Here is a 25,130-nt window from a genome sequence, read left to right on the forward strand (position 1 = left end):
GGTCTCTCCGTCCGCACTTTTTTCTGTCCGCACTTTTTCTGTCCGCCCTCAGATCTTAAAACCTATTGAGGCTAGAGGGCTGCAAATTGGTATGTTGATCATCCACCCTCCAATCATCAAACATACCAAATTGCATCCCATTACCCTCAGTAGTTTTTATTTTATTTAAGGCTAAAGTTAACCATAATTGTGCTTCTGGCAACGCTATAGGATAGGCCACCACCGGGCCGTGGTTAAAGTTTCATTGGCCGCTGGTCATACAGCATTATACCGAGACCACCGAAAGATAGATCTGTTTTCGGTGGCCTTGCTTATATGCTGTACAGAAAACTCGATTGCGCTGAAGAAACTTCGGCGCATTATTTACTCGTTTGTGCTTACCATAAATTTTTGTTTGTTTATCTATATCCCCTTTGTCGTGTTTTTATTTACAGCCTTTTATTTACATGAATCATTGTTAGTTGCTATAATGCAGTTTTATGTGGACCTCAGATTACAATGTATCGATTGCATATTTTCACCACCATACTTTTCGTCATATAATGATTTCACCTCGCCCAAATTTTATAGGGGTGAGTGGTGCCTCTTGCGCCCCGCCCCCACCTCCTCTGGCCCCAGCTGATGCCCATATACGTGTTGATGAAAATGCCTTCGAAGCACCCGAGGGCATTTTCTTGGGATGTTGTTGCGGAAAGCTGATGGATGCTAATTACCGGGATAATAACTGGAGGAGGAGGCTCCCTAAGCTATTAAAAACTCTGGTTACGTGATCTCGCATTTATGAGAGAGAGAGAGAGTTGGGGGAGGGAGGGAGAGAGAGAGAGAGATTGGGGGAGAGAGAGAGAGATTAAGGGGGAGAAAGAGGGAGAGATCGAGAGATAGAGAAAGAGATTTAGGGAGGGAGAGAGAGAGACATTGAGGGAGAGAGAGAGAGGAAGATTAAGTGAGAGAGAGATTGAGGGAGATTGAGGAGAGAAAGAGAGAGAGAGAGAGAGAGTGAGAGAAAGAGAGAGAGATAGGATAAACTGATAGCGCATGATCTTACTTTACAGACGCAAGAAAATCATAAAAAACTTATTATTTTTATATGATTAAGTTTCTTGGAAAAAAAGGAGATCAGATAACTATCAAATAAGGCTTAACAGTTCAGTTATTCATCATAATTACTCTGCATTGCGTCATGAGCTAGAGTTCACACAAGAAGAGCAGTTAGTTGGAGTAGTATTAGTATTAGTAGTAATAGTTATAATAGCAGAAGCTATTTCACGAGAAAATACGTATATGTTATAACATAGGCAGATAGCGAAATGCACTTAGGGACATTTGATCACCCCGGGGACTAGTACTAAACACGGCGAAGCAGTGAATCACCTACACAGTTTCACCGTGCTTAGTACTAGCACTTGAGGGGCGAATGTATTTCGCCGAGTTTAGTACTAGGCCCTGGGAGATCAAATGTCCCTAAGTCATTTCGTTATCTGCCTGGAATTTCAGGCAGTTCGTGAAATGCCTGTCTTCGTTAGCTGCCTGTAACATATATACACGTTTTAAAATGACACATACATATACTTTCTAAAATGACACAGCCATATTAGCAACTACGCGAAGACATAAATGAAAAAAGAGAAAGGAAATCTACACAAACGAAAAGAATTGAAACGCTTATTCAAAGACACCAAGGAAGAACTCATGAATAAGGTTTAACTCTGGAAGGCGTCGCGCCCCAGGAACTGGGGGGGGGCGGGTTTAGGAGGAGGAGGAAGTGAAATTTATCTTCCTTCTGTTAGAAAGTTTCTAACGAAGAGAAGTTTCTCATTAAAGGAGAATTTTGGTCATATCTTTTACTCTGTCTTGTCTTGTGAAGAAAGAGGCTTTTCGGTAATTTCAGAATGATGATAATCAAACAAATTTAGGTCTTCACATTCTAAGAAAAAAAATGAGAGAGAAGCGAAGGACTTGAATCCAAGTTACAACTATCGAATTCGGTATTCTAATAAATCCAGCAAGGCAAACTGTCATCAGCGTGAAATAGACAAATAAATAAATAAATGAATATATAAAATTCAGCAGATAAAATCGTAGAGATAATCATGGTGACCTGGCACTTTTGGATTCATTCTTAATATGTTTACAAAAATAATCTGTAAATATCGTTCAGTTGTGGGGTGTTTTGGAAACTGACATTGCCCATTTTTAGTTTTCTGTTAATGAAAACTATTGTGCCGGCTTTGTCTGTCCGCCCTCAGATCTTAAAAACTACTGAGGCTAGAGGGCTGCGAATTGGTATGTTGATCATCCACCCTCCAATCATCAAACATACCAAATTGCAGCCCTCTAGCCTCGGTAGTTTTTGTTTTATATAAGGTTAAAGTTAGCCATAATCGTGCATCTGGCAACGATATAGAACATGCCACCACCGGGCCGTGGTTAAAGGTTCATGGGCCGCGGCTCATACACCATTATACCGAGACCACCGAAAGATAGATCTGTTTTCGGTGGCCTTGATTACACGCTGTACAGAAAACCCGATTGCACCGAAGAAACTTCTGCGCATTTTTACTTGTTTTCTTTGTAATGGAAAGTTTGTAAAATGCCTCTAAGAACAAATGCATGATCAAATTCGCTGAGGATAAAGTTGAATTGTGTCAAATTTACTCCCTTATGATTATTTTAACTCTCTCTCTCTCTCTCTCTCTCTCTCTCTCTCTCTCTCTCTCTCTCTCTCTCTCTCTCTCTCTCTCGCATGTAATTGTCTTACATAAAATCAACAGCCTAAGTTCAGTGGCACAATGGAATGCAGTATAAAGATGATTTATCGGTAACCTTATGTCTGTTTCAACATAGCATTCAATTTTCATCTTTAGTTTACGCAAATGTGTAAAATGTGTATGACAGTACGATTATACATAACGATAAGAGATCAGTATCGACCTCTGAGAACGAAAGCATGACTCTCCGAAACTGCATGTGCTCTCGAGTTCCATGACTGTGCATAACATGCATTTTTGCAAGGAAGCCTGTCCATACATTTACAGTTCTTCTGCGCCGGATATAATTTTGCTTTCCACTTCTCTATCTCAGTGTCTCAACAGAAGAATGCAGCGAAGACTACAGTATTTTCGTTCCACGAGTCAGTGAATGAACGAACACGTATATCATCCTACCCTCATTTCTAAATATAAATCAGCTTGCCGCGCAGCTCGTCAAAATTAATAGATAAGTGATACGACATTTTGAAGTCGCGGAAATGAAACAGATTAAGAAGTACCAGTGTAACATTTCCCACCTTCTGGTGAGAGATTTGGCCTTTCTCGTCAGTGAGCGATGTTCTCATGGGGGTTAGTATTCTGTATTCCAGTCCATCCATGATCATCAAAGATTAGTAATTTTCTTGTCTTGGAAAATACTGGAAATCTGGAAATTTTGGAAATTGGTCCTGCATAACTTTTGTTGTACTGGCCATTCGTTGTATTTTTTTTTTTTTTTTGACATTTCCATCAAAGTGTTCTTGGTCACCCCTCCATGGGAATGACGTGGATTGTTTGGGCGCAATTCTATTTATAACCTTAGAGGACAACTTTTTATTTTTATTTCTGTCATTAACAAAATGGTGCTGATTTCTTTAGCAACCGAAGCGGTCTTGTCCCCTTAATAATATGTCGAATTTCATTTCATCTTCATATCTATAAACAAGTTAAAAATACGTCGAAGTTTCTTGGGCACAATCGAGCTTTCTGTACAGCGTATAATGCTGTATGAGCCGCGGCCCACGAAACTTTCAGCCACGGCGCGGTGGCGGCCTGTCCTACAGCGTTGCCAGACGCACGATCATGGCTAACTTTAACCTTCAATAAAATAAAAACTACTGAGGCTAGAGGACTGTAATTTGGTATGTTTGATGACTGGAGGGTGGATGATCAACATACCAATTTGCAGCCCTCTAGCCTCAGTAGTTTTTAAGACCTCAGGGCGGACAGAAAAAGTGCCACCTAACACCAATTTTTCATTCGCATCCCTGCCAGACCTATCTATCCTTTCTCATTACTTCCTAATTTTCTTCAAGGATGTGTTTCAGACCTGCTTTTTGTCCCACCTTTCTCATAAGCGGTTTATCTTTCCAAAATTGTCGCTCTTTCCCCCTCAGCCTACATCATTTTCTTACTTAGTCTGCATTGTCCTTTTAAAAGTTCTAAGTATTTCAAGAAAAGATGGGGACCTCGTCTTTAAGTTCAGTAAAATTTTGAGCCTTGTGATAATTAGTGACATACGCAAAATAAGATGATCACATGCCAGGCTAAAATTGGATCTGTGTTTATCTTCAAATTAACTCTGCCATTTCCAAAGAAAACACGATCTCAGTATGATGTGTTAGGCACTGCTTTGGCTTGTTATCAACACCGATGGGTTAGTACTAAACACGGCGTCCCAAGGAGTTCCGCCATGTTTAGTACTAGTACCTTGGAAGTGAACGCGAAAACATGAACAGCTTGCTGCCCCTAACTTTAACGGGGTTCGTTCAGAAGTTTCAGCTTCATCAACGACAATCTCCCGCACTCCCCCAAAGAATCGAACCGTCCACCTCAGTTCCAGACTAACTGGGACATTGCTTAACCAGAATAATCCCCCTCTACTGCAAAATGCTAATCGGATAACCTGGACTGACGTGCCACGCAATTTGATTTAGTCCTCCACCTCCGTGCGTCTGAAATATAGTTCTCGGAAAGTGGGTCGATTAATCTGCCTTGGTTTCAGAAGCAGGTCCGTCATCACATAATGAGGAGAGTCAAATGGAACTTGAGTGTATCCAGCTTTCATCTCTGCTTATTTCGACTGAATGAGGTCGATTCGACTGGTATGTTTGTTTCCGTTGCGCTACGTTTCCGTGAAAAAAACTGTGGTAACTCAAGATAGGTTCCGATTTCTGTCGTACTAAATGTATTTGACCCTGAATTTCTCATTACAGAATATGACGGAAAATATGTTACCCGCAGTTTATTTCTAGAATTGAATGTGGAATTTAGGCCAAAGGCCAAGCACTGGAACCTATGGGGTCATTCAGCGCTGAAACGGAAATTGGCAATAGTAAGTTTTTTTGGCCTTAAAAATTTGCAACACCAGCGAAAAACTTGGCTAGTTCACCATGGAAAATGATGGATGTATTTTGACTGAGAAACTAGGACAAAAGGCGGAAGTACAGGAAGGTAAAGAACATGATGGGTTTAGACAGAAAGAGACTGTGTATCAACTGATTGTTGTGAAACAGTCACGTGAGGAGTTTGAAAGTAAAACAGAAATTATACCAGGTGGTGACATGCGATGATGTCTTGTAGGAGAAGGCTGAAGATTGCAGGGATGGAGAAATAAATATCCAGAGTCATAGGTTGCTTTATTCCATACAGCAAACAGGCGTATGCTGAGAGACTCTGCAAGGCGTACAACTCGCGCCAAGAGGAACAGGGAGAATAGTCATGCGCATGTGCAGAGTGCAGACTCATGCGCATGCGTTAGGCTCTGGCCTGGGGGATTAACGTGAAATGGCGTACCAGGCTAGACCATAGGCCAAGCACCGGGACTAATGATGAATGAAAAAAGGGTGCGTTATGTCTCCTTGGCTTTTATCTTTATGAATGGAGTGATGCGGAAAGTCCAAGTGAAGAGAAACTACATAAACCACAGAAAGAGTTTGAAAGGGTCTACAAGAAGGGAAAGGTGAAACTCAATGTTAGCAAGATTAAGGTTATGAAAAACAAGTAAAAAATGCGCCGAAGTTTCCTCGGCGCAATCGATATTTCTGTACAGGGTATAATGCTGTATGAGCCGCGGCCCGTGAAACTTTCAGCCACGGCCCGGTGGTGGCATGTCCTGTGGCGTTGCCAGACGGACGATCATGGCTAACTTTAACCTTAAATATAATAAAAACTACTGATGCTAGAGGGCTGCAATTTGGTATGTTTGATGACTGGATGGTGGATGATCAACACACCAATTTGCAGCCCTATAGCCTCCGTAGTCTTTTTAAGATCTGAGGGCGACAAAAAAAAGTGCGGACGGACAGACAAAGCTATCTCAATAGTTTTCTTTTACAGAAAACTAAAACTGAAACCAGAAAAATGGAATACTGAATGTTAATATGGACGGTAGAAGAATGGAAGTTAGTTCGCACAGGTGTTTTGGAGTAATGTAATCGATGATTACAATTACTCCAAATGAACCCCAGAATGGGTGACTCAAAGAAGGAACAAGGTACTTGCTAACCATGTGAATAAGAAACAAATTGTCCACGGAATCCAGGGATGCAAGGAACTGCTTAGCTAACTTTGATTCATAGAAGTGAAGTGTGGATTTAGAATGCGAATAACAAAAACAAAGCTGCAACTGTTGAAATCAGTTTTTTTTTTTTTGTAGTATATGTGGATTAACAAGGACTTAAAGGAAAGGAAGTGTGGAAATAAGGAAAGAAAGTTAACTTAGGTGATGAGATTGAGGTAGACCAGTCATATAAAAAGAAAGGGGATAATAGGCTGGTTAAGATGTAATACTCTAAGTGTTCAGAGGAGGAGAGGGTGACCTGGAAAGTGCCGGATAGATGGAGGGAAGAGGTTTTAGAATTGAGGGACCATAAGCCTTCTTGGTATGTAGATGGAGTAGCCAGTGTTGTGGAACTTTTCCCACTAAACGGCAATATGATTGTGGCTGTGAAAATTCCTTTTTCTCCTGAGAGAAACAGCTTAATGGTGAAAGAGCAAATGACAGCATTTTTTGATGTGTATCTGTGTATACATATATAAGTACCTACATGCCTTCATAGGCTTGCTTTTGTTTCCTTAATGTTTTAACAAATACCAATATTCCTGGAGACCTCCAGTCTTACTTTAAATGTGAACTGGGGCCTTCAGCTATGAAACTCGAGTCACTCACTCCCTGCCGAGGGTTTTATTGTGTAGGGTTCATAGCCCCCTGTGCGGAGGAGTTCTGAAACGGTCCACCTACAGCTTAATCCCTCCTCCCTTCCCCCACCCCCAAAACCCACCCGTTACCCCTTCCACATACGCACACACTCACACCCTCCCTCTCTTTCTCTCTAAGAATGCCAAGATCAATAAGTGACTAGAGTGTTACTTGAGCACTCTCAAGGAACGACTCGAACGAAGATTAACAAAACAACGGAGCTCGCCTTCGAGGATCTGAAAGAGAGTACCGAAGCGAGAGCGATTCGGTTTCTGGTGACATTGCATTCTTCTGCTGAGGGGGGAGAAGAAGAAAGAAGAAGAAGAAGAACCTCGCTAAAGGGGAGATACCCCGCGTAAAAGGTGCATGAGCAAGCTTTTTTTGTTCCACAATGTCCAATAAATGAATAAAGGCGAACGTCTACTTTTTTGCTCTCAGTATCCGACAGACGAATCACGGTGAATTTTATCGATGATTCACCCGATTCACGATTCACTTTCAGCTCCTCGCTGGAATGATGTTGTCCTAGTTGAAAGCGTCTGTGTCTGCGTTCATGCTTTTGTTGTTGCGTCTGCTACTCAGCCACGCCTGTCATATCGCTTGATCAAGCAGTCCCTCCCTGTCCGCTGCTGCTGCTGCAGCCGCCTTTATCAACAAACGAATGCTGGAACAGGCGTCGTCGAGTCATCGTTTATATCTGGAACTGGAACTTGAGATTCTTTCTCCCTTTTCATTCCCTACCGCCTCAAAATCTTGTGATGTTTTTGACGAAGGTGGTGAGGGCGGTAGCGCCAATTCCGCCCTAAAATGGGAAACTGCAGTATCCGGAAAAATTTTTCGAAGTTGAGATATGCCACCTGTTGGTCTCGTGAAACACTAATTACACAAGTTACAGAATGATTCTTCAGTGCTTGCCACGAGTATTTAAGGGGGTTCCTATTTGCAGTATCTGCAAAATCAGTCGTAAGGCCAGGGAAAACAGCAGGATCTACCATTTTCCAGTTTTGTATTTTTGCAGATACTGCAGTCTTCCATTATTATTACCATTATTATCCATACCATGACTGATTGTATCTTCGTCGTCGAAGATGTTATTCGAAATGCCGTAGTCTCTGATTTGCACCGAAAATCACCAAGGAAAGAGAAAAGCCGCTAGTATTTCCAGGCAGCGCTGAAATATGCCTACGAGCATGCCTATACGCCAACAGGAGCCGGAAATTGAGAGGCGGGAGGGAAATTGTTTCCTGTTTCAGCGTCTCTTGCAAGTTACACTAAAGGGGCGTGTTTTATTGCCATGGCTGCTAACCCTTAAGATAGATGGCCACTGCCCTGAATTCTTTTTTTTTTTTTTTTTTTTTATTCCACTTAATCCTCAAAGATAAAAACGACTTCACAAAGTTTTGATAATATTTTACAATTCCTGACTTTTTTTTTTTTTACCGCTGTCCCTGACATTTTCAAGTTTCCAATTTGTGTGGAAACTTCACCCTCTTTATAGAAAAGAACGAGCTTTTGAAAGGTTTGACAAATACAGTAATTATGTAACACGCGCACGCGCACATAAGTACACACACGCACACACACACACATATATATATGTGTGTGTGTGTATGTATGTATATACAGTATGTGTATATTATATATGTATATGTATATATATATATATGTATATATTTGTATTAACAAAGGGAATTTTTTTTTATTTTCATTGTATAAATTCAGCTGAGCTTAAAGAGTAATATTTTAAAAGGATGAGTTACAATGCAACCCTCCCCTTTCGCATTGTCCAGAGTTTTGAAGCATGTTTGACCATCAGGCATCCATGAAAGTCAGCATCAGAAGAAAAAAAAATCGTATATTTTTGTCATTCTTAGACATCCTGAAATTTGAAACTCCTGTTGAAATGGAAAAGAACAGAGGCATTATCTTCCAAACTTCCAACACTACCTGATGCAACCATACGAAAGCCTTTCCACAGGGGTGTCAGTCTGGCAATCTCACACTTCTGTACATCTCTTCTGTGCACGTCAAGGCATCTGTGTTAGCAGTCCTTGTCCAGTAGGTCACTTTGCTCGATTCCAATGGAAGCACCCATGAAGCAGAAAGTGTGGGGATCGTCCATTATGTAGACATTTTTTATGTTACTTTGCTCCTTAACTGATTCTTGCCTCTGTTCCTGCAGAGAATCGTAATCAGTTCAAAGCACATTTTCAGTTTTACAGTACAGGTATCATTAATTTCAATGGACCTTGAGGCCCTCTCCTGCCTCTTCATAATCTTCATTCATCCCTCTTTGGAAGATATAATGTTTCTCTAATTATTATCCTACAACAGAAATATTATGATGGGGACCAGTGTTAAAGGTCATTGACTGGTGGGAACTATTCAGGCGTACATGATTTGGCGTATAAGTAAGCTGGCTTCACAACAGAAAATTCATATAAAATTCTAATGATTAATGAATTTTCATATCATCACTCCGAATTTTTTTGTTTTCATTTTGTAACAGGAGTTCGCTTCGAAATTCACAGCAGCGCACATTTTGGGAAACTCTTGGTCTGTTATGCAATATTGTTAACAACAAAAATTCGAGTTTTTCTGACATTTGTTTTTGTGTCTTTCATTCACATCGTAGAGCAGCTTTTTAGGATACTTCAAATGCCAGTGCAATATTCCTGTTGGTAGTAGTTATTCGTTTTATTTCCTTGGAAGGTGAACAGCATTTCTTTTGCAAAATAATGGGGATGCAATTATGATACCGCGTACAGTGCCCAAAAGCTAATGAGAATGAATATGAAGAAGATAGCTGCTTTGTTGGTCCTCAGAGTCTATAGTTTATATATATATATATATATATATATATATATATATATATATATATATATATATATATATATATATATATATATATATATATATATATATATATATATATATGAAACTTTGCTCTGATATGTTAAGTCATACCCGTGAAATATGACTCAGTTTTAGGTTTAATCATTTTTATAATCATCGATGTTTTCTGTACAGTGAATTCTAATTTTCCCTATCCTGTTCTATCAGTGGAATTATTGTTTTATTAATATGAATTTAAATTCTACGATAAATTTCTTACAATATCTTGAAAGAATTTTTGTTTGCACCGTAGATATATTTTTTTTACTTCATTTTTAATTACTCAAAATCCAGTTAATGTACATAATATATTCCGTCACATGTTTTATCCTGAATAAAAAAAAACTATCTCTATATGCATAAATCCAACTGTTATAATTAATTTTGAAAATAACAGTCTGACGACATCAAAAATGAAACATTCCAACGCCTGCCCTGCTCACGTTTGTTAACAGTAGAACTGCCTCGACAACTGGCGGCCTCCAGTACAGGATTTATTGATTAAGGATTTAGGCACCAGACAACAGGTTTTTGTTACGTGTCGTTTCTTTTTCGAAATAAGGTTTACGTCCAGACTGAGCCTTTAAGAAGCAGGAAGAGTAGACTTCCGAACAGCGGGTCTCCAACTGAAAAGCAAAACGTACACGTGGAATCAGCAACGCTATTGCCGAATTTGTTGGTTCCTCTTCATTTTGACGTTTCTGACTAAATTCTTCAGTCAAACTGGAAAAACAACCGACCAATCGTCACCTTCATTTTAGTTACACTTTCACATGTGGCGCTCCATTTCGGGGGGGGTATCAACCCCGCTGAAATGGTACCTAACGTGAAAAGATAAGCATTTGTTTGAAGCCCAAAGAGGCTGTGGTAGGTGTTGATGTTGACAAAAAAAAAAAAAAATTAAGGTAAATGGAAGAGCCTCTTGCCAATCACAAGCACTGATGCCATTTTACAATACTGTTCAAACAGGAGTATGACCATCTCATCGGTACTGTAGTGCTCCGAAGTCCGACGCCATGCATTTCTGGATCGACAAACGCAACGTCTGTGGCCAGCGTCGCCTGTCTCATCTCTGGCCCCCTCCGCCTTACATGCCAAAACCTCGCCACACCCCTATGGTCACCCCTGTCCACAGGTAGTAGAAGGGACCACGATTTTTTTTTTTTTCTCTGAGAAAAAAACAAGTGCACATCTTCCTCCTTGCATGGTGGAGGTCACTCTTTTCCTTCAGCACTACATATCCTTTGAACACTTGACTGTACTGACCTGTGTGTTGTGTTCTTTTGGCTCCTGTTAGGAACGTCGCGAATGTTTCCTCGTGTTTGTCTCTCTCTCTCTCTCTCTCTCTCTCTCTCTCTCTCTCTCTCTCTCTCTGTTCTGTTCTGTTCTGCTACGTAGCTTCCTCAAGGCTACTTCCTTGTGCCTTTATGTTTACCGTTCCAAAGCGTCCCTTGGCGCTCCGTTCGACTTCTTGCACGCTCTCTGAATTTTTGTGTATGAATCTCTAAAAGTCTGTCTTGTGCTTTTTTTTTCTCTCCATCTCTCTCTCTCTCTCTCTCTGGTAGCTTTGGACTCATGTGGCGCTTTTTGTACTTTCTCTCAGCCTTTGTAAATAGCGTCTCCTGCTGCAGTGTCCACTGTCAACTTCTTTATGCTGCCGTGACTCACGTTTTTCTCGCATTATCGCTGTTCCCCTAATTAAGGGTTAGTTCACTGGCCCTCTCACCCCCTCTACTAGTTCCTCCGCCCATCTACAGCCTCGAATGTTCATGCTTCGTTCTTCTTGCCTTTATGTCTTTTTTTTTTATTGTCAGATAAGGGATAGCCGAGTCCCGTAGCACGTGCTCTTCGTAATTTTGGGTTTTATTCTGCTCCATATCAGTATTGCTCATCAAATGAATGTTTATGGCTCCTAATTCAATATTGACATGCATCTCTTTCAAATGTTCGGTGCTGCTCTTCCAAGCTTTCGTAAGTTACCCCTTTGCACAGAGTTCTTCCAGATATCTCTTCAGATGTTCTGAAAAAATTATTTGCATTTGTTAGAAGTCTAGATATTTTTCTAGAATTCTCAGGTACTTCATTCTTATTCGCAAAAACAAATTGCTTCTGAATATGCAGTAGTTTTCTCGTAACTATTTAAAGCTGTACATATCTTGCTTTATCTATTATCTTATCGTGATACTCCTCAATTATTTTTACTTATTTGTCATTGTGCTTGCGAGCGATCCTCGAAAGTGCTTTCGTCTCTAAGAAAGGAAGAGGGACGACCAGCTGAGGTGAGATCAAAGTCAACTTCGGAAAATGTGAGTGGGTACAAATCTGCCATAAATAAAACGCCAGATTCTTCAGGCATTGTTCTTATGTACTTCTAATCTGCATGCTGGTAAACCTTTGCTTACTTTCTCTGTGGAAAAGTATGCAAAGACTCAACGTTTTCCTTTTGGATGTCAAGCATGCGTACTTTCATATTTTTTTTTTCTACATGGTACTGCTCTCGAATATTGCACTGCTACTAAGTATTTCAAGAAGTTTGAGTCATTGTATTTTTTTGGCAATATCTTTCAAACCAATCGAGTGATTGGTATGGTGCTTTGAAACAGTTTCTCACTCCCACCTCTAATTTTTGATTAAAAAAAAATCCATGTCCAAATACAGATTTTAAAGGTACTTTACTCTTGAATTTTAGGACATAGCCAAACCTAGCCAGTCAAGATTTATGAATTCATTTGGATAAGCGCTCACCGACCCTTCCTCATTCTTTAAACCTCACTTCCCAGTCTGTCTTTTCCTTCATTCCCCCTCTCTCTCTCTCTCTCTCTCTCTCTCTCTCTCTCTCTCTCTCTCTCTCTCTCTCTCTCTCTCTCTCTTCACAATACTTATTATGTAATGGAATGTTTTTCAACTGAGCAATGCAGGATGAACGGAGCTAACGACCTACATGGGTATACTGAATTTACAGGTTTCCGAAATCTCTGTAGTTGATGAATGAAATGTTGGGTAAACGACAGGTTAATCACTTGTGCATCCAGTAACTACAGAGAAGGCTGTCTCGTCGCTGTTCAGAGTTATGGCGTGCATGTTGAAATGTCCCCGTGGATGCAGAAATGCATTTGCTACACGTCTCCTTGAAGCTTACAGCCGGGCGAAAGCTGCCCAAAAATTAAGAATAAAGAAAGTAACATACGCTACGCGATGTAACGACGGAGAAGCTCAGTGGTGGAGCCGAAGAGGAAAGTTGGGGGTAGTGAGGAATTTACTACAAGTAGATACTCAGTTCAGTAGTACCCAAGTTCGTATGTCTGAAAGCGTTAATCGGTTTGCTGGTTACCCCCATCAAATTCAAGAGTAAAGTGCCTGAAAATGCTGAATTTGGAAATTGAATTTATTGCCAAAAATTAGGGGAGGGTGTGAAACACACTGTTGCAAAGTATAACACCAATCCATCAATTCATTTGAAAGATATAGGGCAAAAGACGATGACTCAAACTTCCTGAAATACGGAGTACCGTAGGCAGAGAGAAAAGACGCCTAAAAAAAAATCAAGTGGAAGAGAAGTATCACCGTTAAGAGCTGACTCAACCGTCTTGGTAGTTTAACTTTAAGCGCTGGGACACTCTGGAAGCTTACAACAATTGCAGAATTCAAACAGCGAACTGCCCATCAATCACTTGGGCAACAAAGCCAAAATTAGCAAAGAAAGATTCAACATAAATCTGGTAAAATAAGACGATCGGTATAATACCTGCACGTCTGTTTGAGAGCTCAGATTTCAATCTTGATCAGTAGCATACAACAGGATTTTTAGTTAGATATATCAGAATAATCTTGATAAACTGGTAAATCAAGAGTGCCTAAAAATAAATTCTGTGAATGTCATTAAAGAATGTTTTACATGTTGAGTAAAAATAGCTGAATTAGTCTTATAAGATCTCGTAAGTATGTAGCAAGATGTGAAGTCTTTATATATGAAATCAGGGATTTCACGAAATCCCAAGGGAATTTGTGAAATGACCAATTCCCTTAGGAGCATTTGATCCCCGAGGACTAGTACTAAACACGGCGAAACAGTGATTCATCTACACTGTTTCGCCGTGTTAGTACTAGCCCTTGGGGGAGTCAAATGAGTTTCACCATGTTTAGTACTAGGGCCCTGGGGGATCATATACACTTGGGGACATTTAATCCCCCCAGGGGTTAGTACTAAACACGGCGAAATACATTTAACCCCAGGGCTAGTACTAAACAGGGCGAAACATTGTAGATGAATCTGTTCTTCGTGTCTAGTACTAGCTCTCAGGAATCAAATGTGTTCGTAAGCGAGTTGCTCATTTCACAAATTTCCTAGGGGATTTCGTAATCCCTGGATTTCACACATTCCCTGCAGCGTTAGTATAGGTGAGCAGTTAACTCCTTCAGCTAAAGGTGCCTGCAACTCAAATAGAAGAAAATTATTCTTTATTCATAGATTACAGCACATGAAACCTAACTGTGGACTTTTAATATCAAGATTGTTGTATCTTGCATCGTGTGCTACATATTCAAATTAGACACCGTTACTCTCATATCTTATGGGTCTTCCTCAACATTCTAAGGATTTATACCATGGAATAAATAAGCAATGAGAATACTGTTTAAAAAAAATAAAAGGACAAATGGTGCGCAGAGCTCAGTAAGAAGAAATACTGTAAATCTTTTGATATAATTTCAGGCTCATCTTCGGTATGGGGCGACGTCAAGTTGACAGTTCAGCCATTACATTGAAAGGCTCTGTCCTACGATGGTTGTTGAGACAAACAGGTTTTATTTCTTTACTCTTTTAAACGCTATCTATTATGTCTTACGTAAGCGCACGGTAGGCGGAATAAGGATTGAGACATAGCGTCTTTAATCGTGAGTGTCATGAATGGTATCGATAAAATCAAAATGACTCCAGAAGAAAATAAGAACCAACAAAAATATACTCAAAAAACTGCCTTAAGTCATTGTGCGCAATTGAAGCAGAGCTTGTCCTTCGAAGAAAGCAAGCTAACTTGTGTGATTTATGTGGAGTGTTTGAGGATGTGTCCAAATGTCCAAACAGCTTTCCATTAGGGTAAATGACGTCTGCGACACATCTAAATATTCCCCTTGAATAGTGTGTGTGTGTGTGTGTGTGTGTGACGCATCACAACGAGGGAGAACGTAGGCTTAAGCGTTACGGCATCAGATGTTGTTGTTTGTCAATTGTTGAGACCTCCGTCGAGGGGGTAGTGCCGTCACTGCACCTCATGCGGTGCACTGTAGGCATTACTTGAGGTTCTTTGCAGCGTGCCTTCGGCCAATAGCTGCAACCCCTTTCGTTCCTTTTACTGTACCTCCTCTCATATTCTCTTTCATCCGTCATACTCTCCACCCTTCCCTAACAATTGATTCATAGTGCAACTGCTTTGAGGTTTTCCTCCTGTTACGCCTCTCAAACCTTTTACTGTCAGTTTCCGTTTCAGCGCTGAATGACCGCACAGGTCGCAGTGCTTGGCCTTTGGCCTAAATCCTATATTCAATTCAATTCAAGCCAATTGTTGAGTTGATGTGACGTGACTTTACTCTTTGTGACTGAGTCTCATTGCGTTCTTCTTCTTCCTCCTGCTTTGATCTAGTTACTTCCAGACTCCTCAGAGTCCTTGTTTCTATTTTTAGTTTTCTATACAGAAAAATATTGTGCCGGCTTTGTCTGTCCGTGCGCGCATTATCGTGCTTCCCTCAGATCTTAAAAACTACTGCGGCTAGAGGGCTACAAATTGGTATGTTGATCATCCACCCTCCAGTCATCAAACATACCAAATTGCAGCCCTCTAGCCCCGGTAGTTTTTATTTCATTTGAGGTTAAAGTTAGCCATAATCATGCGTCTGGTAACGCTATAGGACAGGCCACCACCGGACCGTTGCTATAGTTTCACGGGCCGCGGATCATACAGCATTATACCGAGACCACCAAAAGATAGATCTATTTTCAGTGGCCTTGATTTATACGCTGTACAGAAAACTCCATTGCGCCGAAGTTGGCGCATTTTTAACTTGTTTTTTGCGTGGTGACAATATGAGAACAATTCTTTGTTTAATGAAGGACTTGAAAAAATGAAACACAAGCAACATTCTCAATTCACTCGCTCCAGTCGATGCTCATCTTAGCAGGAGACAGATTCAGACTGTACAGAATTGTGACACAAGCAAAACTTCAGTTGCTTTTGACAAGCAAGGCGCCATCTCGATTATTATAACTTTTTTTTTTAAATTAGTTTGCTCCTCAATTCTTATTTTATCTGTTTGTCGTCAAGACTGATTTTGTGTATCGTCAAAATTTCGAGAGGGTTTTTCTGCTATTGAACCTAAAGTATTCGATCGTCTAAAGCGATTAAAAAGAAACACTTCGTTGTTCAAACTTAATATAAACAGGCCATAACATCGGCAATCTCTTCTTATTTTCAACAATCGTACAATAATCTCCAGATAACTATCAGATAAACCAAACAGATCTATTAGCCATTATTATTGTTATATTATTTCAGTAGATCCCCGTAGGGGGTTAGTGCCGTCAGTGCACCTCATGTGGTGCACTGTAGGCGTCACTTAAGGTTCTTTGCAGCGTGCCTTCCTTAGGCCCCTAGCTGCAACCCCTTTCGTTCCTTTCACTGTACCTCCTTTCATATTCTCTTTCTTCCGTCTTACTTTCCACCTTCTCCTAACAATTGATTCATAGTGCAACTGCTTTGAGGTTTTCCTCCTGTTACACCTTTCAAACCTTTGACTGTCAATTTCCATTTCAGCGGTGAATGACCTCATAGGTCCCAGTGCTTGGCCTTTGGCCTAAATTCTCTATTCAGTTCAATTCAATTCGATTTCAGTAGATGAAACCTATTCACATGGAACAAGCACAAGCACACCAAAGGGGCCACTGACTTGAAATTCAACCGTCCAAAGAATGTTGGTTTCAAACCTCCCACCGCAGCAGACGCCCCCACACTGCAGCAGTAACTGATCATGATGCAGAGCCAGTGATTTTTCATCGCCCTGGGGGAGACGCGAACACCCCGCGACATCTGAGTGGCATGCCACGACACTTAACCACTATACCAGCGGAATGTTAGAATCTGTAGAGGAGATGACAAAAGCGATAAGAGTCTCTTAACGATAAACAAAGAGCGGCTTTTGTAACTGAATATCGAAACAGACTTACAGTTTTGGAAACCATATCTGGGGAGAGGCAGAGAATGAGTGAGGATTGGGTTTAGCTGGTCCGCTTGTATAGTGGTTAGTGTCGTGGTGTGCCACCCAGATGTCGTTGGTTCGCGTCTCCCCCAGGCCGATGAAAAAAATCACAGGCTCTGTATCATGATCAGTTACTGCCGCAGTGGTTGGGGTGGGGAGGTTTCTGCGGTGGGAGGTTGAAACCAACATTCTCCGGAAGCTTGAATATCAAGTCAGTGGTAGTGAATAGGTTTCATGTACTGAAATAATGATAATAATAATATTTTTTGGAAGCTTAAGTTTCAAGTTAATGGCCCCTTTGGTGCCCTTGTTCCATGTGAATAGGTTTCACCTACTGAAATATTAATAATAATCAGGCATCTATATCAATCTGCTGGAAAAGGCGTGTTTATTGTATATCGGATGGGACCTGGGAGAGGATAAAGGGTAGACTAAAGAAACTACAATTGTAGAAGATTCGAGAGAGGAGACAAATAACTCAAAGTAGGACGTGCTAAGGACTCAATCTTGATAACGAAAGCGCAAGGAGAGATAAGAGAGAATACCTGGAAACGAGGCTAAAGCTGACAAAGCCATGTGTTCATGAAGTGGCTTTGAAGTAAGGGCACCCCGCAGGATTATGAACGAAATAAATCCGTGGGAGAAAAGAAAGGGTGGAAAATATTTATCGAAACGAGGGATGGATCAATGATAACGTCGGAGGAGGAGGGACAAAATTGGGCGAAAAATTTGAGAGGGGATAATTCGGTAGACTTACCAGAAATTTGAGAGGGGATAATTTGGTAAGACTTACCAGAAACTGAAGAAGACCTGAATGTAGTTTTGAATTAATCTGCGGTTTTTAAGTGGAGTTAGCAATGCAGAAACTTGAGGGATGGAAGAGACTGGGCTCTGGTGAAATCACTGCAGAAGTGTCTTAGCTGAATTAATGACGCCTCGAATACTAACTAGGCTGTTTGGCTGAATATGAAATGAAGAAACATAACAGTATGATTGGGAGTGAGGAGCAATAGCATAAGTACTAAAGACATATAATATAACCTGGCTGGATGTGGTAACTATACCGCCCTAAAATGGAAGACTGCAGTATCTGCAAAAATACAGAACTGAGAAAAATGGCAGATACCCCTTGCCTTACTACTGATTTTGCAGATACTGCAAATGGGACCCCTCGTGGAAAGCATTGAAGAATCATTCTGAAACTGCAGTACCTTGTGTAATTTGTGTTTCACGAACCCAATATGTGGCATATCTCAATTCCGAAAATTTGCAAATACTGCAGTTTTCCATTTTAGGGCAGTGTAGAGGCACAACGTTCATGCCACTTGTGATGAAAATGTCCAGTGTACTCACCTCCACTATGCTGGAACAAAAAAAAATTTATTTTAGAAAGGCCGCGGGCCGTGGCTGAAAGTTTCATGGGCCGCGGCTGAGAGATTCATGGGCCGCGGCTGAGAGGTTCATGGGCCGTGGCTGAGGGTTTCATACAGCGTTATACGCTGTACAGAAAACTCGATTGCGCCGAAGAAACTTCGGTGAACTGTTATCAACGAAAGTTTTGAGTTTTAGGACTTATTGTTCGTCCGAAAGTCGAGTAGGACTGAGTGACGATCTCAGCTGGCTTGTCCCCTCAAGCTCTCTCTCTCTCTCTCTCTCTCTCTCTCTCTCTCTCTCTCTCTCTCTCTCTCTCTCTCTAAGGTTTCAACAAAACACGCTATACCCAAAATAATTCATTCTCTAAAGAAAAACTTAACAAGATGAACTGGCAAGATTTACGTGTGACACTTTGGTAAGTCACCAACAACTAACTAGCAGTGATGATTCCCAAATATTCCAAATGTCCTAACTTAAGAAAACCAAGTCACAATTCAATGGTACACCCGGGTCATAAATTCAAGCCAAAGTCAGTTAGATATACTGATTACAATCATGACCTCTATACATGTCGAAACATCTGAGAAACCCAAATAAATTCTCTCATTAATTTCTACAACATAAAAATTCAAAAATAGTGCGAATTCTTCCCACGTTACTCAAAGCCCAAAAAATATATAAAATAAGGGAGTAAGCAAAAATATATAAAATCAAGAAACAGATGGGACCTTTTGATTCCCCCATTTCGCCCCATCACTGCTTGGGACCACGTTTCAGTATAGTACGTACAAACATACATCACCCAGTGATATCCGGATTTTTAACCGGATAAAGCTTCTAGAAATTTCTTTTGCTGATTTTGCAATCACGCACACGTGTGCTGTAACCAAAAGGGGGTTTTTGAGGGGACGGACACTGCTGAATTCGAAAAAACACACTTAAGCATTCGCTACATGACTTGTTCAGTCACCCGATCACGCGCCTTCGAAAAATGCTGTCATTCTCACTCGTGGGTGGTTGCTATGCACTTTTGTCCATCGTTTCAGATATATATGTATACATATACATATATGTGTGTGTGTATGTATACATACATACATACATACACACACACATATATGTATGGGTATGAGTTACCACCTGATAGGATCTTCCCATACTAGGTGTTATGTTTTGGGTGCCATTATTTCTGAGCAAGCAGGAACGTTTCATGCATGTACACTTTGAGCCTCTTTTGACCCATGCAGTGAATTAGTAGCTAGAGAAGGGCATGGGGGCCAGTGGACCTCATGCGAAAAGAAAAACTTGCCGTTTCAAACCACTCTTAAAGGGGGAAAGAGCATATGTTACATATTTACGATATCTACATATATATAAATGTGTGTGTGTGTGCAAGAGTGTATGAATGTTTATGTGTATATATCTTTACTTAACTAAAAAATAAACCAGGTTGTCAAAAAATACAGATGTCGACTCTCATTCTAGGATCGTTTCTGATGGTCAAAGAGAGATTTCAGTAGTGAGAGAGAGATCCAAATGGTCTGTATATACCAAAAACAAAGTATTATTCATGAGTCCCTTATCTTCCTATATTTGTGCATCTCTTGAAAAGCCAGAATGTTTTTTTTTTTTATACTCCAGTTGCTGTACATAAGTCATACATGAATACACACGCCCCCAAAATACACACTTAAATTCAATCCAAGTTATTTTTAGGATGAAGTTGTTAAAACGAAATATTTCTTTCAGGTTTCAGCGCATCGAGTCGATGCAGTTCGACAATCGCCGTCGATCTGAAGGAGGGCGCGGCCGTTGCAACCGTACTCGACGTCTCGGCTCCGTCACAAGATCGACGCCCGACAGCGAAGACGAGAACATCAGGACCTACCTGGCGGACTCGGTTCCACAGACGGCAGCCTCCGGAGAAGAGGTCTGTCTCGCCCGCTTAAATGGCGCCTCTCCCGCCAGTCGGTCCTCTCGCCGAGTGTCAATCTCGGACATCGATCCGAGCGAGGTTTATGATTACACCAACACGCAACAGAACTTCAACCTTTTCCACATGGGAAGCGTTAACTGGTGCGTCTGGGCAGTGTTCATCCTGGTCACCATGCTTCTGGTGCCAGCCCACCTCTACCTGAAGAATTTCGACTACAGAGGGGAGCTTCTGGGCATATTCTTCGTGATCATCCTTCTCTTCCTCGTCTGTTTCTCGGTGTCGCTCTTTCACACCAAGACCAGGGCTATCCTCCTGCACCGACTCAATCTCGAGGACGATGCCCGGATAGGGTGTCACGAGGACGCCGAGAGGGGGTCCCCGTCACGCAGGCGGCCCCTGTTCCCAGCGAGCGCGCTGGCCAGCAACAGAAGATCGCGCCAGCAGGCTTATCCACCCGTCCGTGTTTCCATGTCGACGCCGAACCTCATAGTCAATGGACAGTCGGCGAACTTTCACCCGAGGGACCGAGTCTCGAGGTCCCACTCCCAGGCTTCTCGGGGAATCTTCAACGCCACTGCAGACTCCTACGATCAAGGAGACCTCAGATCAGAGGCCTCTCCCTCCAGAGAGGCCAGCAGAGATCCGCCGCCCTATCACGTGGCTATCCTTCTTCCCGCCCCCACGCACAACCCCACGGTCAGAAACTGTGAGACGCCCCCTCCTGCGTATGAAATTGTTCAGTGATATTTTGACAGCATTTGCTCCGTATATAACTCTAAGATGACGTACTTTCTTCAAGACGGCCGAGATAAGATAACATTGTTACGTAGGAAGCTTTTCTCATAGTTCTTAAACTTAGCATTCAAAACATTATACCTTCAGTAATTTGGTGAGCATAATGAGGCTATAACGGGCGAACCTGTCACGAGATAGCAAAGACTTTCCAAATTTTTTTGAGTAATGCCACAGATTTTTCAGTGGAATTATTGAACAGCAGATATGCTGCATGACATGAATATCCTCCGTGTTACTTTACTGACGTAAAATTGGCAAATTCGTTTGCTTTTCCTGCTATGGATTATCTTGTCATTACACTTAGACTTAGCGAAAGAGAATGATGCCGTGACGTGAAGATGTGTTGTGTTGAAAAGAGAGTAGAGATTTTCATATCTTCGTAATTTTTCCCCTTGTTTGTTTGTGTAAGGCAAGTAAAACTAAATGTACTGAATTTTTACAAAAATCTAAAATCATCTAAAATAAACTAAATGTGCCGGGTTTTTAAAAAAAAATTAAAATCATCTAAAGTAAATGCATTGATAATGATTATGATTTTGCTCACTGGAAGGCTTATCAATTATCAAGGGGAATTCCCTTTGAATACATTAGATAAAGGGTAAACTGTTATGTACAATCGAAATTTTTTCTTATGTTAATTTTCCCTTCAGTCAGCAATGAGATGAATATGGAAATCTTTACGTAGCTAGGCTATGATATGCATTCTGTTACTGAACTTTTTTTATATATATAAAATATCACATGTAAGTAGGACAAAAACACTAGATTTTCAGAAATTTATAGGGCCAAACGAAGCTTATCAGATTTGTCTAACACTTAAATGAAATAGGATATTCTAATGATATCCTATATACGCTACTTGACGAGAAAAGGGAGCTTGCAAAATGATAGTAACGTTATACAGACGACTATACCAAAACGAGGTGTCATCTTGCTGGGGATTCAGGCTGCTGGCCTCTCACAGCAGTTGGCCACATTGGCAGTCTGAAGACCTGCAGAAATATCTTTTGTCGAGCTTCTCTGAACCACTTTTCGTGCCCTTTTTACATAATCACAGGAGGTTATTTACGAAACACTTCATTTTTTATTGATAAAAGCAGTTTGAGGAGTGGTTTGGGAGGTAATGATTCAGCGATTTGAATGAGGGTCCAAATATCTGAAACGGATCAGATGTTTGCCGCCAAAATTTGAGTGAAAACATGACACGGCGAATTAAAACGTATGGAATGGGAAACCAAGCATTGATCAGAAGCGGATGCTGAAGTTAACCCATTGCAAATCAGCAAAATCACCAGTCAGACATTCAGAGTGCCACGCTTTCTGTGTACCTCAGGCACCAGGTGGGTTGCTCCAAGAAATTTGTTGAACGTCAGCAAATTGAAAGGACTCGTACGTAGATAATCATTGCTCTCTTCGGTCATAAATCTGTTGCTTTTGTTAAAAACCTAAATCTTATTCCTGCGTCCTATCTCATTATTAGGTTTTAGTCATTTTATTTCGTTTTGTAAAAGAACTCGCACTTATGTAGAACGAAAACAGGAAAATGGGTTTCCCATAACTGCATATTCTTCCCACTTACTTACGTCAGTCCCTGATTTTTTTTTCCTTGAAAACTGAAGACGCATTATACTACAAGCATTGTCTCTGTTTATTTAATGAAGACGGCAATTTTTCGACATTTATCACTGAATATTCTATTTTGCGTCAGTTTCTCGCATTCAGCATTGTTTGAACTTGGTAATGTTATCCTTACGTTCAACAAACGTCCTGCAGGGCAAGTCATTATATATTCCAGTAATTTTTGAGGGACCTATTTACGTAGCGGAACTGATATACGAAGCCCCAGTGACCAAAAAAAAAGAAAGTTTCCTATTCTTGGAAGGCGTCTTTGAGGCGTTGTGGAACAGCCTTATATTACTCTTCCGAGTGACAGCCCAAGGCCCCATTGTTAACCTGTTCTAAGAACCAATCCCCTATCGTCCATCTCCACTTCTTGTGGTTGCTCAGCGAGAAATAAGTAAATAAATGAATAGATAAATCAATAAAGTGTAGATAACTTCAAAGGCGTCTACCACGTAAATATGTCTTCGGATAAAAGTATAGGATGAGAAATGTTGTGAACGACATGGAACATAGTCTTTCAACTTTACAATCTATTTGCATATTCACCTGTTTATTGTAGGCTCCAATAAAAATACTAATTGCTATTTACATCTTGTTGGCACTGCGTTAAACAATGAATCCACGAAAACGTCGGTGAATAACGTGAAATTAAGATGTAGCTTACTATTTCTCCACTGAAAAAACCTTGAAAAAATGTCCGCAGTGGCTGTATATAAACAAAACAGTATTTGACAAGGTAATTCTTGATGCGGTTGGTATTTCCATGGAAGTCTATCAAGTAAAGCCACATTGGCCACTTTATGTAAATGTATAAACGTACATTTTTGTTTTACCAAACCTCTTGTACTGTGGAATATTCTTCATTTGGGAAAGACATATACCACTTCGCTGGTCCTCAATAAACTGAGTACAAATTCTTTAATTTCCATCTCATTCTTGCGCTCCTTTATCGTCGTAACTTTTGTGACACCGCTGCTCAGTTGTTTCGTGATAGGCAACACTTTTCTTATGGTTCCTAGCCATGCATTCAAACTTGATTACTTGATTAAGAAAAGAGGACAAATGACGCAGGTCTGCAGCACAATCAAAACCAAAGTAAGCCTAATTTGTACTCTAGTTATTGAGACATGTATAAGTATCTCATTTTCAAATTAAGAATACCTGCATATATGTATGTATATAAGTATGTCTTTATTAATATGCGCATACATATTGATATATGTAAGAAGGAATATGTATATATATATACTTACATAAGTATGTATACATGGGTTCATTGTGTATACATGTACACACAATTTTGCTACATAATGTCTGTGGTTTTCGATTGCAAAACTAGATTTGCTCACACAATGCTTAGAGTTTCTAAATCCAGTTATAGCTCTTTCCTCCAACTAGAAGGCAGAATTCCAATGCAGATTTCTTTACATATAGGTAGGTAAGCTGCTTCCTTTTAATGGGCGTCAATAGAAATTTTTAAAAATAATCAATCTAGGGAGTTCGAAACGTCAATCCAGCGGGTGCTTAGTGGAGTAGTCTGGTCACTTCAAATCTTGATCCTTTTTTTAAACATTCTTTGGTAAAGTAGGAAAATAAGTCCACTTACAAGAGACAATAATTGCTCTCGGAGAGTCGTTGTCTTTAAAAAATATTCTCAGTTACTTAAAGAGACCGTGATTAAGATATCTAACTTCTTTTCTTATAAAGTTTCTGTTAGAATACTTTTGCATTAGTTTCCTCCGCCTACATACTGTCTTTTTATCTTGATCTTACTTCAGCTCAGCTGAAGTTTGACTGAAGACGTTCCTTTGAGGAAATTATTGTAGAGGGAATATCTTTTCAAATTATTGTAGAGGGAGTATCTTTCAAAACTCTCTGGTAAAATCGTGAGATGATCTACTTTTTCAGCTCTAAACCCTAAAGACTTGTTACATGAAGGCAGGTTGTTTAGGGTAATTTGGCTAGATTTTTCAGTCGGCAAAAATGTATAAACAACACAAACCGTTTTGCTCAATTGTAGTTTATTGCTTTAACCGCCCAGGGCAGATGCAGATAAGACGAAGACCCACAGACACAGACACACACACACACACACAAACTCACAGTCTTCTCTATCACTTTTACCATTATAAAGTGGAACAATCATTCCCCCACCCATTTCCCTGCCCCCCCACCCATTCCTTTGGAACCTTCCCTCCAATCACACGTACCTTATGTGCCCTGGTCAGCCATCAAATCTCACTTTCACCAACGTACCACAACATCTCAATTCAAATCCCAATTAATCCTGATTTCTTCCCCATTTTTCTGC

At 40.5% G+C, this 25,130-nt stretch overlaps 2 protein-coding genes across 5 annotated transcripts in view; both read left to right on the forward strand.

Annotated features, from left to right (window-relative positions):
* Window positions 1-23,060, forward strand: part of LOC136855706 (uncharacterized) — a 69,260-nt gene extending 46,200 nt beyond the window's left edge. For 2 of the 4 annotated variants that reach the window (XM_067133025.1, XM_067133024.1), the window contains exons 2-3: window positions 10,813-10,978; window positions 20,215-23,060. In XM_067133025.1, coding sequence (XP_066989126.1) covers window positions 10,860-10,978; window positions 20,215-21,145 — 1,050 coding nt within the window. In that variant the 5' untranslated portion in view covers window positions 10,813-10,859 and the 3' untranslated portion in view covers window positions 21,146-23,060. The remainder of the gene's footprint in view (window positions 1-10,812; window positions 10,979-20,214) is intronic. The other 2 variants (XM_067133027.1, XM_067133026.1) reach the window with 2 other exon arrangements.
* The window catches only part of ND-ACP (NADH dehydrogenase (ubiquinone) acyl carrier protein), a 90,083-nt gene that overhangs the window by 44,024 nt on the left and 20,929 nt on the right, over window positions 1-25,130 (forward strand). The window lies entirely within an intron of this gene.

This window comes from Macrobrachium rosenbergii, chromosome 32, assembly GCF_040412425.1.
Source record: "Macrobrachium rosenbergii isolate ZJJX-2024 chromosome 32, ASM4041242v1, whole genome shotgun sequence".
NCBI classification, from domain to species: Eukaryota; Metazoa; Arthropoda; class Malacostraca; order Decapoda; family Palaemonidae; genus Macrobrachium; species Macrobrachium rosenbergii.